Source organism: Grampus griseus, assembly GCF_964374135.1.
Source record: "Grampus griseus genome assembly, chromosome: 1".
NCBI lineage: Eukaryota > Metazoa > Chordata > Mammalia > Artiodactyla > Delphinidae > Grampus > Grampus griseus.
The window spans coordinates 104,839,441-104,855,496 of NC_139017.1; the positions used below are offsets into that span (position 1 = coordinate 104,839,441).

Here is a 16,056-nt window from a genome sequence, read left to right on the forward strand (position 1 = left end):
GGATGCAAAATAACTCCTCCCCTCTCCCACCAGCCTTCCTCTTGTTTCCAGAAAGAAATAAACACAGATTCTGATGCAATATACAGTTCCTGAAAACAAAGTGGATTTACAGTTATATGCTCATGCTGCTGGTACAGATGAGGGATCATTGGATCAGCTCTAAACACTGCAGGGATGGGTCAAGGAGAACTATTCAATTAGGCATAATTACAGGCTCTGGCTTCCCCCCCAAATAAATACACGCTCAAGTAGTATCGCAAGTTCTCTAGCACAAATATATTTTGTTACTATATAAATTTAAGGAGATGGGTGAGTGGAGAGGGAAAATAAAATACCTTATGTGGATGGGACAATGCTAAGAGAAAGTGACGATGGAAAGAGCATTTGCTTGAAAATACAAGGAAATAAAGCTATAAGTCCACAGAATAATTGTTTGATTATTTTAATGGTTTCTGAACCCATCAATATTATGCAATACTTTAATTCAACATACAAAATTTGAATCATGAGACACTGAAGAACAGAAACAAATATTTTCACTATCAAACAATAATGTTATGCAGATAACTCACTGCAGCTCACCACAGCACACACATTGGAGCTATGCCACAACAATGAGACCTTGAGGATCTCTATTTACCCTGTTTAACACAAACATTTGCTAAGTGACAGTGAAACATGGTGATATCAGAGGAACAATGAAGACTGAGGATGAAGAATGAAAACACCGTATCTATGTGCCACACAGATATACCCTGATGTATGTTAGTGAAGGAACACCACACCTTACAAGGAATGCTCGAAACCACTTAGGTCGCTGACCAAGTTTGAGCATTTAGTTTTAACATTACAACTAAGAGAACAGAATACTCCATGATTACAAGTAAGGAATAAAAAAGAATTAATATCCTAGCATTAACCTACAACCTCTTATAACTTTGGAGAAATATTAAACATATCCAAAACTAATAAATTACATTTTGTATACATGGGGCGTGTGTGTGTCTGTGTGTGTGTGCAAGCTCATCATTGTGTATCTGTGTGTGTGTATGTAAATAAAATGAACCAATGCTAGCATAAGCCTTCAACTTTGTTCTGAATAACATCCATATTTATTTTTTGGAAAATGCACTACACATTCTTGGAAATCAACTAAAGTCTTAAAATTATAATTGAATAAACTTAATTTTCTTCATTTAAAATCCTCTTCCAAATTGAATATCTGCTCCAACATTGCAGTAAAGGTGGCATCAAACATCACAATTTTGTGTGTTAAGTGGTGGTCTCAGAGTTCATGGCCTCAGTGCTGCATCATTTCAAAAGTTACCTAAACACTGGAGTGTAGGATTGAAATAAAAAAGTAACCCTAAAAACTATGGCATGAAGAACAACAGAGTTTGCATTAGTAACCAAACCCTAGTGTTTGGAAAGAAGCTTACAAAACTCATTATTGATCCTGATAGTAACTTGCTTCCAGAAATTTAGAAGGGTGATAAGGAAGGTTTGGCTAGTGACTTCTGCAGGTGAACAGAACTGGTGACTAGCCGGGAGGAGTTGTAGTTTGTCAGGGGAATAGTAGCAAATCTGAAATTTGTTTTAAAAATTCTTCCTTATAGAAGGGGGTAAGATCTTTCATACACATTATGGCTAATTATATGGCCCAAAACATTTAAACATATTTCCATGTATCATATTCATGTTCCAAACATAAGATAATCCTATCCAACACTGGAATCGGTACACATGACAATTCTATTGTGCAACAGAGATGTGAAACATTAAAATGACAAAGAACTCAACATTCAAAAGATTGAAAATAACACAAAACCCTAGATATGGTCAGAACCTGTTTTCTGAAATCCTACAAGAAAGTTTCATCAGTTATGCCTGGCTCCCTGAGAACTTGAATGTTCTGACTAAAGGCAAGTTTTGGTAAGAATTGCATTTTTACACTGTTCTTTGTCATTCAGAATAAACAATAATGTTTTAGGCAGCCTTTGGTGTTTTCTATTTTTTATAGCTATTACTCAAATTTCATTTGATGTGAACAACTCTTTTCTCTGAATGTTAGTCCAGGGGTGTGTGGCAGGTGAGGGAAGCTACATTTTGCCATCATTTAGACTTTCATCTTTCTGGAAGGGACAAAGCAAGAAAAAACATACCATACAACACAATTCCATGTTTACAGTACTCTTTACCCATAGTGTTTTCCAGTTTTGTCTAGGTGCAGTTAATAGATTACTTCATAGTTACATCCAAAATGAGACAGCATCACAATGCCTAGACCCATTAGAGAAAAACACATTGAAAATGTACGTTTCCCCAAAATGAGTCAGTCGATTTTATTCATTTTACAATATGTATGATAATAAAAAGCCAAACACAAAGCTCTTTATAAAAAAGAGCAAAATGTATTCCAGAAAAGTTAGACAAAGGCATGAGATGAATTTCAGTTAACCAGATCTATTTCTTTGTGAGCTCTGAGAACTCATTTTAAGCGCTGAATTTTAAGCTGAGTGTTTTACATTATAATCCTATCTAGAGATCATGCAGATGGAGAAGAAAGTATTTTGCTTAACTCTTACTTAATTTCTACAGAATGCTTTAAAATCAGTTTTAAAGATTCAAATCTGCACCTCTCCCCTCCATCACAGTTTTTGAAGTAATTAAGAATTGTACCCGTACAATAGCACAGCACTAGGGAAGAGAGAGGTAGATGATGTGGCCATCCTCTTACCAAGGAAACCCCCCAAATATTTTAGGGCATGAAACACAAGGCTTTTGTTATCCAAAAGTAATTAGTTGCAGAGTACAAAAACATTTTGGAACAGAATGTGCACAAATATGAGAATCATACGCAGCCAAAACCAAGTATATTAATAGTAAATTCTTAAAGAAAAGGATGTGTTTCTCTGTACCTTACAAAAATTATTCTCACAGATTTTGAATCCAAGATTATACAATAAAAATATTTGTATGTTTACATTTAATATAAAAATGATTAGCAAATAAAAAAGGCTTTGATGATATACAAGAAAAAATTTGAGTATACATTAATTTTTAGGATGCCCCGAGGGTGACATGTCCTAAGTACCCTGCTCCTGTTCTATGCAAAGGCCAAAGGCAGGCACTTTCTCAGGGTTCATCATTGTTGTTAAGAGAAAATCAGATCGAGGAAGACTCAAAACAAGCTGGGACAGGAAGTAAAAATTAAGCCAGAAGGAATTCTGCCTAGCACAATGTACCCTGCCTAAAAATATTTAAGACCATAAATCAAAGACAGTGCTCAGTGTACACATCAAGGGAATTTATGTTGATGAGTTTATGGTCTAGGTGATAAATATCAAAACAGGAAGTCAGTTAAAACAAGTACGCAAATAAGTAATACCTAATCTTCAAAAGATACAAACTGCAATGTAGAGATTCAATAATTTCTTGTCCCCATTCCACCCTCCAAGCGTACTTCTTATATTTCCATAAGTTAAAGATCAATTATTCACAAAACTTTAGTTCAGTGTTAATACTTTTTACCTGTTTAATTTAGGGATAGACACTGAGTTGCTTTAATAAGACATTTGGTTATAGTTAGTCATAATTATCCATTGTTCATCTTTATAACTTAGGTAAATTGAGTTCTCAGATAAAGCCCTGGAGTGTACTTTTAAAAATTATTTTCCTCTTTAGGTCAACATTTATCTAAGCATGTCTGCAAACGTTCTGTTACAGGGGGAGGAAGAGTATTGAGCAAATTCTCCTCAACAATCAGACAGCTCCGTTTGAGGGACTGACATCCTTCCAGTTCAGGAGGAAGTGTTTCCAGGTAATTACCAATGAGCTCCAGATGAGTAAGGTTCGACAGCTCACCCACGTGAGGGGACAAGCTCATCAGGCTATTTTTCCCCAAAAGTAAACACTGCAGCTTTTTGCACTGAAACAGCCCATCTGGTAGCATCTCAATCTGGAAAGGGAAAAAAAGAAGCCAGTAAAACTGTTTTTTGATGGCCTACCATAATACATCTATTTATCTATACCCCTACCTTTTCCCAAAAACATTTCTAGACATTTTACAGAGGTACATATAATAATGATGATACACTTGAAGTAGATGGGAAAGATAAAGGAAAAATACGGACATCCTGACATGGAGTCAGGATTGAGGCTACCTTGAACTTCTATAAACCCCTGCTGCATATGCGTGGGCAACAGATTTGGCTCTGAACATTCTAACAAGCAACTCTCAATTCTCAAAGGAAACCTAATCGGTTACATACTCATTGTCCCTGAGATAAAAAACAAATCAGTGGGCTTCCCTGGTGGTGCAGTGGTTGAGAATCTGCCTGCCAATGCAGGGAACACGGGTTCAAGCCCTGGTACGGGAGGATCTCACATGCCGCGGAGCAACTAGGCCCGTGAGCCACAACTATTGAGCCTGCGCGTCTGGAGCCTGTGCTCCGCAACAAGAGAGGCCGCGATAGTGAGTGGCCTGCGCACCGCGACGAAGAGTGGCCCCCGCTTGCCGCAACTAGAGAAATCCCTCGCACAGAAACGAAGACCCAACACAGCAAAAATAAATAAATTATTTAATAAACTCCTACCCCCAACATCTAAAAAAAACAAAACAAAACAGTGACTGAGGAGAAGTGTAATTATTCTTGAGTCCTAGTCAGAAATCAGGGATCTCAAGAGTCCTCATAACGAGTTTACTGTGTGGGATAATGAGCTATACTCTCAAAAACATCCCGAGAACAGACACAAGGCTATTTTTTAGGGTTTCACAGTAGAGACTGAAAACTTTATTCTGTTAAAAAAAAAAAAAGCTGACAGGAGTAGAGACAAGAAGATATGACAGACAATCTATACAATCTATACAGGATATGACAATCTATAGATATAGATATACAATCTATAGATATACAATAGATATAGATACACAATCTATAGATATACAATCCATGCAAGATATGACAATCTATACATGCACATTTCATTCCCCTCTACATACACACTCACGAGTATCTACTCTTCTTCCTGCTCTCTGAGAGTTTCGATTAAGTCATACGGCACAGAGAAATCATTTAAAATACGATGAAGAGCCTGCAATTAGGTCAACTCCTACAACTGCTCAACTGAACTGCTCCCCTATTTGGTGGGAAAGTTGCATTGGAGTTTCTAATGGAGCCACAGTATGTATAGGAAATAGGGTTTATTGGGGAAAGACACCCAGAGAAGGGCTGAGCACACTCAATGTCCTCAGCGCTCATCCTGCCACTGAGGGGCAAGTGCGCTCCAGGAAGAGATGGATTGCATGCACCCCACCCTGTAACGTTCCCCATATTTATACAGGCCTGGACCAGGCATCTTTGCAACTATGAAACAATGTAGGCTCCTTTGTTCCAGAAGCGGCTTTGTTAGAAACAGGGATGAAAGGGGCGCTCCAGATTTCAATCTGTTCCTCTGATGGGCTAGTGTAGCCCCACGGAGCCAGTTCTCTGCTGGAACTTCCGGGGCCTTCCAGAACTGTCTCTTCCAAAGGATAAACATTCCCTATACAGCATAAAAAATTGGTCAAATTGCATTCAAAAATGCTCATTATGTTGGAAATTGCCTTCTCCTCCATCACCCACATATACTCTCAGTAATGGCTATCCTTGAAAATAAATCTAATGATCACTGTTGCTAAGTCAGCCATGCATTATAGCTCATCATTCTACACCAAAATACTAGGTATAAGCAAAGGAAAATATCTACCCTTTTATTTCATTCCTTCTTAAGAATGCAGATGAAAAACCATAGATATGTCAATTTCAGTATAGAGATATGAGAGAGATGAGAGACAGAAGAAATGTAACCTCCTTCTGATTAGAGATTATCTGCAGCTCAAAAGTAGTGTCAGTGACGTACAAGTAGAGGGAATGATCAGTCCTGTGCAGTGTGCTCAGGGTTGAGAGTACCTGCTGGTGCGAAAGGAGTGACTTAGGCAAAGAGGCTGGGAAGAGGGAAGACTTGGCTCACCTGTATTCAGTGAATGCCCGCTGGGAGCCTCATTTTGTGCCAGGTTCCCAGCTAGGTGTTGGGGATAAAGTAGTGAGCAAGACAGATGGGTCTCTCAACCTTGGCATTGTTGACATTTGGGGTGGGATAATTCTTTTTGTGGGGCTGTCCTGTGCATTGTGGAATGTTTTAGCAGCATCCCTGGCCTCTACCTACTAGATGCCAGCGCCACTCCCCTCTCTAGTTGTGACGACTAAAAATGTCTCTTGACTAATGTCTTCCACAGCGTAAAACTGCCCCCATTTGAGAAGCACCGGTCTAAAGGGGGAGAGAAATATGAAACAATTATAGAAATCATTAGTCTACAACGGCTGCTAGGAAGAAGAGTGCCTTAACCAGGGCTGCATCAAGGAATCCCAATCTCCCTTCCTCATTCAGCTTCCAGGCCCCCAGCAGGTGCCTTGTTTGATTGTACTGATTTCCTACTGAATGAGGACCCTAAAGCCGTTGTCCTCATTCTCCTTCTGTCTGGCTGTCAACACTACCATGTCTCACCCATCTTCTTTCATCGCTCTCAGTTTGTGATTTTAGCTTCTTCTCAGCCCCCAGAGTACAGGCGAGGGATTTCACCAGGCAATGAGAGCGAGCCTCTGGGGTTGGCCCCTTAGTTGTGTCGTAAAAGTGAGTTAAGGACTGTGGTCAGCAGCACACTTCCTGAGCGGTAAGTATCCGTCTCAGGGGCTTTCTCCCAGCATCATCACGCAGCTCAAGCACAGGGCCTTAACTCACGAGGCTGGGGAGCTGTGTTAGAGACTCAAGACTTTCTTTCAAGTCAGCAGTTTTATCTTGAAAAATCGACTTACAAATTTTGCCTGAGCCAATAAATTAAAAAAAAATGTTTAGATAGCATTTATTTATACTGAATTCATTTAGCATGCTCTTTCTTAAACCATATAATACATGAGCCAGAAAGGAAAAAAATTCCCCAGTGGACCACTGATTTCTTCTCAAAAATCAAAAGAAATGTTTACAGACTATCAGATGATAAACTATATAAACAGAATGGTTTTATAGAATAAACTGTATTACATATATTTAACAAACTATGAAATAAACTGAAAAAAAAACTCACTATGGTTACATTATCACTCTATATCCTAGAATTTTCTGGCAACCAAATACTTTCAACAAAATGTATTGAAGCCCCCAGAACATCAAAGGAAGGATGGTTCTCATCCTATATTCATGGCTGACATTGATAATTAAATATTCCACTGTTTCTCAGAGGCTGGGACCTCATTTCAGAATTCTTTTCAGTGTCAGATTTCCTATTTTTCTGCCCATTGACACATGCTATCTCAGAACATGTCAACCTGAATCTATACAATCCAATCATTTCAATAAGCAAAGCTGAATACTTCCATATCTAAGTGGTAATATCAAAACCAACAAGGAGCACTGTTACATAAATGATCTGCAGAAGGAATTTCTACATTATTCACCTGCTGGCTAAAGTCTTTGAGTTGCATTAAATGCTGAAATGGAGAAACTGGAAGACCTAGGTGTAAATTGGAGTGGTTTTTAAGATTTGAGGGAGGTTATTAAATCCTCCCCCTTTCCTGTGCTTCTCCATCACATTCAACACCATCATAATCCAGTTACACTTTGGCACTGGATAGAGGTGGATGCTGCCTCTTCCTCTCCCATCATCTACACACACCACTGCTTCCCGTGGAACATCATGTGGACTGATGCATCTGAGCTGTAGGAGAAAGAGCACTAGAGCAGGAGCTGGAACATGGGTTCCATCCCAGATCCATCGCTGGGAAGCTTTGGACCTCAGTCAAATTGCTCTGAGCCTCAGTTTCAGTATCAGTAAAGTGAAAGCGGTGGACTAGAACAGAGATTGGCAAAGTTTCTCTCTAAAGGAGCGGAACAGTAAATATTTTAGGTTTTGCAGGGCAAGTGGCAAAACTGAAAATATTATGTAGGTACTTACAATAACAAAAGAGAAAACATTTCATACATTTAAGTGATGTAATTAAAAATACAATAACACAATTGAGTACAATTTCTTTGTAATACAGGCCCACTAAGGAGAACAATGCAACTTATTCATGGACACTGAAATTTGAATTTCATATAATTTTCATATGTGATGAAATGATTTTTTCCCCAACCACTTAAAAATTTAAAAACCATTCTTAGGTCAGGCTGTGGGAGGATCTGGCTCCCAGGCTGTAGCTTGCTGACCTCAGGACCAATGACCCACAGTGTTCCTTTCAGATACAAGGGTCTCTTAATCTATATTCCTACTTCTCAATCATAATGATTAAACCTTTCCACTGGGTTTTGTTTCTTGATCGTCCTCTCCCAACCCTTGTGTATGCTACAACCAGAGCCTCCTTTGAAGGTACTGATTCAGGCTAACTGGCACTTTCAGGCTCAAGCCTCACCTCAGCTACTATCCAGTGACTCAAACTTGAACTAGACTGGTAGAATTCAAGGCACTCTCCACCCTGACCCACCTTCTAAAGGCTCCATCTCTTATTACATCTGCCGATGCCTGTTGCAATCCTCTGGGCATGACCTCTATCGTCCTTTCACATTTCCCCAGTCATTGTTCTCAGGAACACTCTTCTCAAGAATTACCATGGAAAAGAACGCCTTGCTCAACTATGTGTGGCAAACGTTGCACACCGTATCTCCCTCTTGGAGAAGCACATGCGTGTTCATATGTTAACGTCTCTGAGGAATCCTGCAGCAAAAATATGCTAAAAAATGTTTAATGTTTTTTTGTGATAAAACTTATTACTCTTCAGTGGAGTAAACTCTGGAGTGCCCTCTCAGTGAATGTCTGTCATTTGGGGGGCTGCCCCACATCTTCTATGTCCTGAGAATTCCCTACCTTATCTTGGTGGGACTCTTGGTGGGAAGCAGAGCCCACTTCCAACTAGAGGAACTGAAAACACAAGATCCTTGTGTTCCCAGATAACTTACAGCTCAAGTGTGAGCATTCTTAAGCTCTATCAGGTGCTCAGATATGGGCCTTGTGTCACAAAGCAGCAGAAACCATGAAGAACCGATTTTGTGGGAGGGCAAGGGCCACAGTAGCAGCAGCATTGTTTTCAGGATAGCAATGGTGTGCAGTGCTGGTATGGTCAGTGTCAAGGTATCTTCCTCATTTGACTTTTGTACTATGATTTGGGCTGCATTTCTTTCACTATCTAACTTTGTGCTTGATTGTTTTCCAAGCTTCATTCTTCAGCCTTTTCAGTGATGAGATACATGACAGCCTTTCAATAAATGTCTTTTCTGCGTAACCCCAGAGTTAGTATTTGTTGCCTCCATCTATAAACCTGACACACTGCCCAAGTCTTTAAAAAAGAAGAGTCTTATATATACACTACCAAATGTAAAATAGCTAGCTAGTGGGAAGCAGCCGCATAGCACAGAGAGATCAGCTCCGTGCTTTGTGTCCACCTAGAGGGGTGGGATAGGGAGGGTGGGAGGGAGACGCAAGAGGGAGAAGATATGGGGATATATGTATATGTATAGCTGATTCACTTTGTTATAAAGCAGAAACTAACACAGCACTGTAAAGCAATTATACTCCAATAAAGCTGTTTAAAAAAAAAAAAAGAAGTCTTTAAAAACTGTTCTTTTAGGAATCTTTACCAACTTCCATTCCAAATGGAGGAATCAACTCACGTTTCTGAGTATATGCACATCTAAGTATTTATGCAGCAGGTTTGATGTTTTATTTTCTAATTTTTATACATATTTTGGTCTACTTCATAGACTCATGAGAACCTTAAGGTTTCAAGAAGGAACCTTGAAATTAGTTAAATCCCTATATGAAACACGAATCCTTAAATCCCTTTAACAATATTCCTACCAAGTGGTTGACAATTTATATCTGGACAGTTTTATTAATAAGAAAATCACTTCTCCCTTCTCAAATGTTCATTCAGTCTTTGGACAGCTTTCTGGGGAAAGATGAGAAATCTCCTGCTTGTCCAAGCTCTAACACTTACAGCTACTCCCAATAAGCTTTCTTTCCTATGTAAGGTCTTCCAAATATTTGAAGACCAATATTGTGGACTATTCTCTCTCCCTTCCCTCCCCAGTACTTCCTATAATTAGGATACACTATACCATCAGAGAGGAACGTTTCATCTGTCTGGTCACTGTCTTCTGAGTTCCAGTTTCTCCACATCCTTAGCAGGTAAGTCTCTTCATAGCTCTGATGAAGTGATCCTAACCCATTCAAAGGTGTCACAGTCATCGTTATGGCCTGGAGGGCGCTCCACAACTGCTGGCTAGCCCACTTCTGAGACAACACAGCCAAAGACACCGTTGTACTTTGGCCATAAACTTTCTTCAGCATAAGACTTTTCATATGCTACAAAGTACCCTTCAAGACAAAATGTGTCTGATACTAACACCTAGTCTCCCTTTTAGCCACAATCAAGAAGTCAGTAAACTTGGTGTCAAAGGTACCAATGATCTTAAAGTTAACATTGAACTACAGAAAGCCGTTAACCTGCTTGTACATTTAGACAATTCATGGCCCGCTGACAATTTAACCAGTCACACCTTTCAAAAATGTATGGAGTGGTCAGGAGGAGCTTCAAGATGGTGGAAGAGTAAGACGCGGAGATCGCCTTCCTCCCCACACATACATCAGAAATACATCTACACGTGGAAAAACTCCTACAGAACACCTACTGAACGCTGGCAGAAGACCTCAGACCTCCCAAAAGGCAAGAAACTCCCCACGTACCTGGGTAGGGCAAAAGAAAAAAGGATAAACAGAGACAAAAGAATAGGGACGGGACCTGCACCAGTGAGAGGAAGCTGTGAAGGAGGAAGGGTTTCCACACACTAGAAGCCCCTTCGCGGGCGGAGACTGCGGGTGGCGGAGGGGGAAAGCTTCGGTGCCGCGGAGGAGAGCACAGCAACAGAGGTGCGGAGCGCAAAGCGGAGAGATTCCCGCACAGAGGATCAGGGCCGACCGGCACTCACCAGCCCGAGAGGCTTGTCTGCTCACCCGCCGGGCGGGCGGGGCTGGGAGCTGAGGCTCTGGCTTCGGTCGGAGCGCCGGGAGAAGACTGGGGTTGGCGGCGTGAACACAGCCTGCAGGGGGCTAGTGCACCGCGGCTAGCTGGGAGGGAGTCCGGGAAAAAGTCTGGACCTGCCGAGAGCTCCAGAGACGGGCACGAGCCGCAGCTATCAGCGCAGACCCCAGAGATGGGCATGAGACGCTAAGGCTGCTGCGGTCGCCACTAAGACGCCTGTGTGCGAGCACAGGTCACTATCCACACCCCCCTTCCGGGGAGCCTGTGCAGCCCGCCACTGCCAGGATCCTGTGATTCAGGGACAACTTTCCCAGGAGAACGCACGGCACGCCTCAGGCTGGTGCAACGTCACAGTGGCCTCTGCCACCGCAGGCTCGCCCCGCACCCGTACCCCTCCCTCCCCCCGGCCTGAGTGAGCCAGAGCCCCCAAATCAGCTGCTACTTTAACCCCGTCCTGTCTGAGCGAAGAACAGACACCCTCAGGTGACCTACATGAAGAATCAGGTCCAAATCCAAAGCTGAACCCCAGGAGCTGTGTGAACCAAAAAGAGAAAGGGAAATCTCTCCCGGCAGCCTCAGAAGCAGCGGATTAAATCTCCACAATTAACTTCATGTACCCTGCATCTGCGGAATACCGGATTAGACAATGAATCATCCCAAATTGAGGAGGTGGACTTTGGGAGCAATATGTATACATATATATATATTTTCCCCCCTTTTTGTGTGTGTGTATGTATATGCTTCTGTGTGTGATTTTGTCTGTATAGCTTTGCTTTTACCATTTGTCCTAGGGTTCTGTCTGTCCGTTTTTTTTTTAGTATATATTTTTTTTCTGCGGTACACAGGCCTCTCACTGTTGTGGCCTCTCCCGTTTCAGAGCACAGGCTCTGGACGCGCAGGCTCAGCGGCCATGGCTCACGGGCGTAGCCGCTGCATGGCATGTGGGATCTTCCCGGACCGGGGCATGAACCCATGTCCCCTGGATTGGCAGGCGGACTCTCAACCAGTGCGCCACCAGGGAAGCCCTTTAGTATAGTTTTTAGTGCTTATTATCCTTGGTGGATTTGTTTTTTGGTTTGGTTGCTCTCTTTTTCTTTTTTTTTGATTACTTAAAATTTTTTTATTAATTACTATTTTTATAACTTTATTTTATCTTCTTCTTTCTTTCTTTCCTTCTTTTTTTTCCTCCCTTTTTCCTGAGCCGGGTGGATGACAGGCTCTTGGTGGTCCAGCCAGGAGTCAGGGCTGTGCCTCTGAGGTGGGAGAGCCAACTTCAGGACATTGGTCCACAAGAGACCTCTCAGCTCCACGTAATATCAAACGGGGAAAATCTCCCAGAGATCTCCATCTCAACGCCAAGACCCAGCTCCACTCAACGACCAGCAAGTTCCAGTGCTGGACACCTTATGCCAAACGACTAGCAAGACAGGAACACAACCCCACCCATTAGCAGAGAGGCTGCCTAAAATCATAATACGGTCACAGACACCCCAAAACACACCACTGGACATGGACCTGCCCACCAGAAGACAAGATCCAGCCTCATCCACTAGAACACAGGCACTAGTCCCCTCCCCAAGGAAGCCTACACAACCCACTGAACCAACCTTAGCCACTGGGGACAGACACCAAAAACAACGGGAACTACAAACCTGCAGCCTGTGAAAAGGAGACCCCAAACACAGTAAGTTAAGCAAAATGAGAAGACAGAGAAACACACAGCAGATAAAGGAGCAAAAAAACCCACCAGACCTAACAAATGAAGAGGAAATAGACAGTCTACCTGAAAAAGAATTCACAGTAATGATAGTAAAGATGATCCAAAATCTTGGAAATAAAATGGAGAAAATACCAAAAAATGGTTAATAAGGACCTAGAAGAACTAAAGAGCCAATAAACAATGATGAACAACAAATAAATAAAATTAAAAATTCTCTAGAAGGGATCAATAGCAGAATAACTGAGGCAGAAAAACAGGTAAGTGACCTGGAAGATAAAATAGTGGAAATAACTACTGCAGAGCAGAATAAAGAAAGAAGAATGAAAAGAATTGAGGACAGTCTCAGGGACCTCTGGGACATTAAACGCACCAACATTCGAATTATAGGGGTCCCAGAAGAAGAAGAGAAAAAGAAAGGGACTGAGAAAATATTTGAAGAGATTATAGTTGAAAACTTTCCTAATATGAGAAAGGAAATAGTTAATCAAGTCCAGGAAGCACAGAGTCCCATACAGGATAAATCCAATGAGAAACACACCAAGACACATATTAATAAAACTATCAAAAATTAAATACAAGGAAAAAATATTAAAAGCAGCAAGGGAAAAACAACAAATAACATACAAGGGAATCGCCATAAGGTTAACAGCTGATCTTTCAGCAGAAACTCTGCAAGCCAGAAGGGACTGGCAGGACATATTTAAAGTGATGAAGGAGAAAAACCTGCAACCAAGATTACTCTACCCAGCAAGGATCTCATTCAGATTTGATGGAGAAATTAAAACCTTTAGAGACAAGCAAAAGCTGAGAGAGTTCAGCACCACCAAATCAGCTCTACAACAAATGCTAAAGGAACTTCTCTAGGCAAGAAACACAAAAGAAGGAAAAGACCTACAATAACAAACCCAAAACAATTAAGAAAATGGGAATGGGAACACACATATCAATAATTACCTTAAATGTAAATGGACTAAATGCTCCCACCAAAAGACACAGATTGGCTGAATGGATACAAAAACAAGACCCATATATTTGCTGTCTACAAGAGACCCGTATGCTAACACATATATATGGAATTTAAGAAAAAAAAAAAATGTCATGAAAAACCTAGGGGTGAAACAGGAATAAAGACACAGACTTACTAGAGGATGGACTTGAGGCTATGGGGAGGGGGAAGGGTAAACGGTGACAAAGCAATAAAGAGGCATGGACATGTATACACTACCAAACGTAAGGTAGATAGCTAGTGGGAAGCAGCCGCATAGCACAGGGAGATCAGCTCGGTGCTGTGTGACCGCCTGGAGGGGTGGGATAGGGAGGGTGGGAGGGAGGGTGACGCAAGCGGGAAGAGATATGGGAACATATGTATATATATAACTGATTCATTTTGTTGTGAAGCTGAAACTAACATACCATTGTAAAGCAATTATGCTCCAATAAAGATGTTTAAAAAAAAAAAAAAAAAGAATTGAGGACAGTCTCAGGGACCTCTGGGACAACATTAAACGCACCAACATTCGAATTATAGGGGTCCCAGAAGAAGAAGAGAAAAAGAAAGGGACTGAGAAAATATTTGAAGAGATTATAGTTGAAAACTTTCCTAATATGAGAAAGGAAATAGTTAATCAAGTCCAGGAAGCACAGAGTCCCATACAGGATAAATCCAATGAGAAACACACCAAGACACATATTAATAAAACTATCAAAAATTAAATACAAGGAAAAAATATTAAAAGCAGCAAGGGAAAAACAACAAATAACATACAAGGGAATCGCCATAAGGTTAACAGCTGATCTTTCAGCAGAAACTCTGCAAGCCAGAAGGGACTGGCAGGACATATTTAAAGTGATGAAGGGGAAAAACCTACAACCAAGATTACTCTACCCAGCAAGGATCTCATTCAGATTTGGCGGAGAAATTAAAACCATTACAGACAAGCAAAAGCTAAGAGAATTCAGCACCACCAAACCAGCTTTACAACAAATGCTAAAGGAACTTCTCTAGGCAGGAAACACAAGAGAAGGAAAAGACCTACAATAACAAACCCAAAACAATTAAGACAATGGTAATATTGTCTTAATATGAACATATGTCTTAATATGAACATACATATCAATAATTACCTTAAATGTAAATGGATTAAATGCTCCAACCAAAAGACACAGACTGGCTGAATGGATAAAAAAAAAGACCTGTATACATGCTGTCTAAAGAAACCCACTTCAGACCTAGGGACACATACAGACTGAAAGTGAGGGTACGGAAAAAGATATTCCATGCAAATGAAAGTCAAAAGAAAGCTGGAGCAGCAATTCTCATATCAGACAAAATAGACTTTGAAACAAAGACTATTACAAGAGACAAAAAAGGACACTACATAATGATCAAGGGATCAATCCAAGAAGATATAGCAATTGTAAATATTTATGTACCCAACATAGAAGCACCTCAATACATAAGGCAAATACAGCCATAAAAGGGGAGACTGACAGTAACACAATCATAGTAGGGGATTTTAACACCGCACTTTCACCAATGGACAGATCATACAACATGAAAATAAATAAGGAAACACAAGCTTTAAATGATACATTAAACAAGATGGACTTAATTGATATTTATAGGACATTCCATCCAAAACAACAGAATACACTTTCTTCTCAAGTGCTCATGGAACATTCTGCAGGATAGATCATATCTTGGGTCACAAATCAAGCCTTGGTAAAGTTAAGAAAATTGAAATCGTATCAAGTATCTTTTCTGACCACAATGCTATGAGACTAGATATCAATTACAGGAAAAAATCTGTAAAAAATACAAACACATGGAGGATAAACAATACGCTATTTAATAACCAAGAGATCACTGAAGAATTCAAAGAGAAAATCAAAAAATACCTAGAGACAAATGACAATGAAAACACGACGACCCAAAACCTATGGGATGCAGCAAAAGCAGTTCTAAGAGGGAAGTTTATAGCAATACAATCCTATCTTAAGAAACAAAAAAAATCTCAAATAAACGTAACCTTACATCTAAAGCAATCATGGAAAGAAGAACAAAAAACCCCCAAAGATAGCAGAAGGAAAGAAATCATAAAGATCAGATCAGAAATAAATGAAAAAGAAATGAAGGAAACTATAGCAAAGATAAATAAAACTAAAAGCTGGTTCTTTGAGAAGATAAACAAAACTGATAAACCATCAGCCAGACTCATCAAGAAAAAAAGGGAGAAGACTCAAATCAATAGAATTAGAAAAGAA

The 16,056-nt window shown here is 40.5% G+C and overlaps 1 protein-coding gene across 1 annotated transcript in view; it reads right to left on the minus strand.

Annotated features, from left to right (window-relative positions):
• Positions 1-488: 488 nt before the first annotated feature.
• Positions 489-16,056, minus strand: part of LRRC8B (leucine rich repeat containing 8 VRAC subunit B) — a 68,253-nt gene continuing 52,685 nt past the window's right edge. Inside the window, exon 6 of the mRNA XM_082659611.1 lies at positions 489-3,958. Within this exon, the coding sequence (XP_082515737.1) occupies positions 3,686-3,958 (273 nt within the window). The 3' untranslated portion in view covers positions 489-3,685. The remainder of the gene's footprint in view (positions 3,959-16,056) is intronic.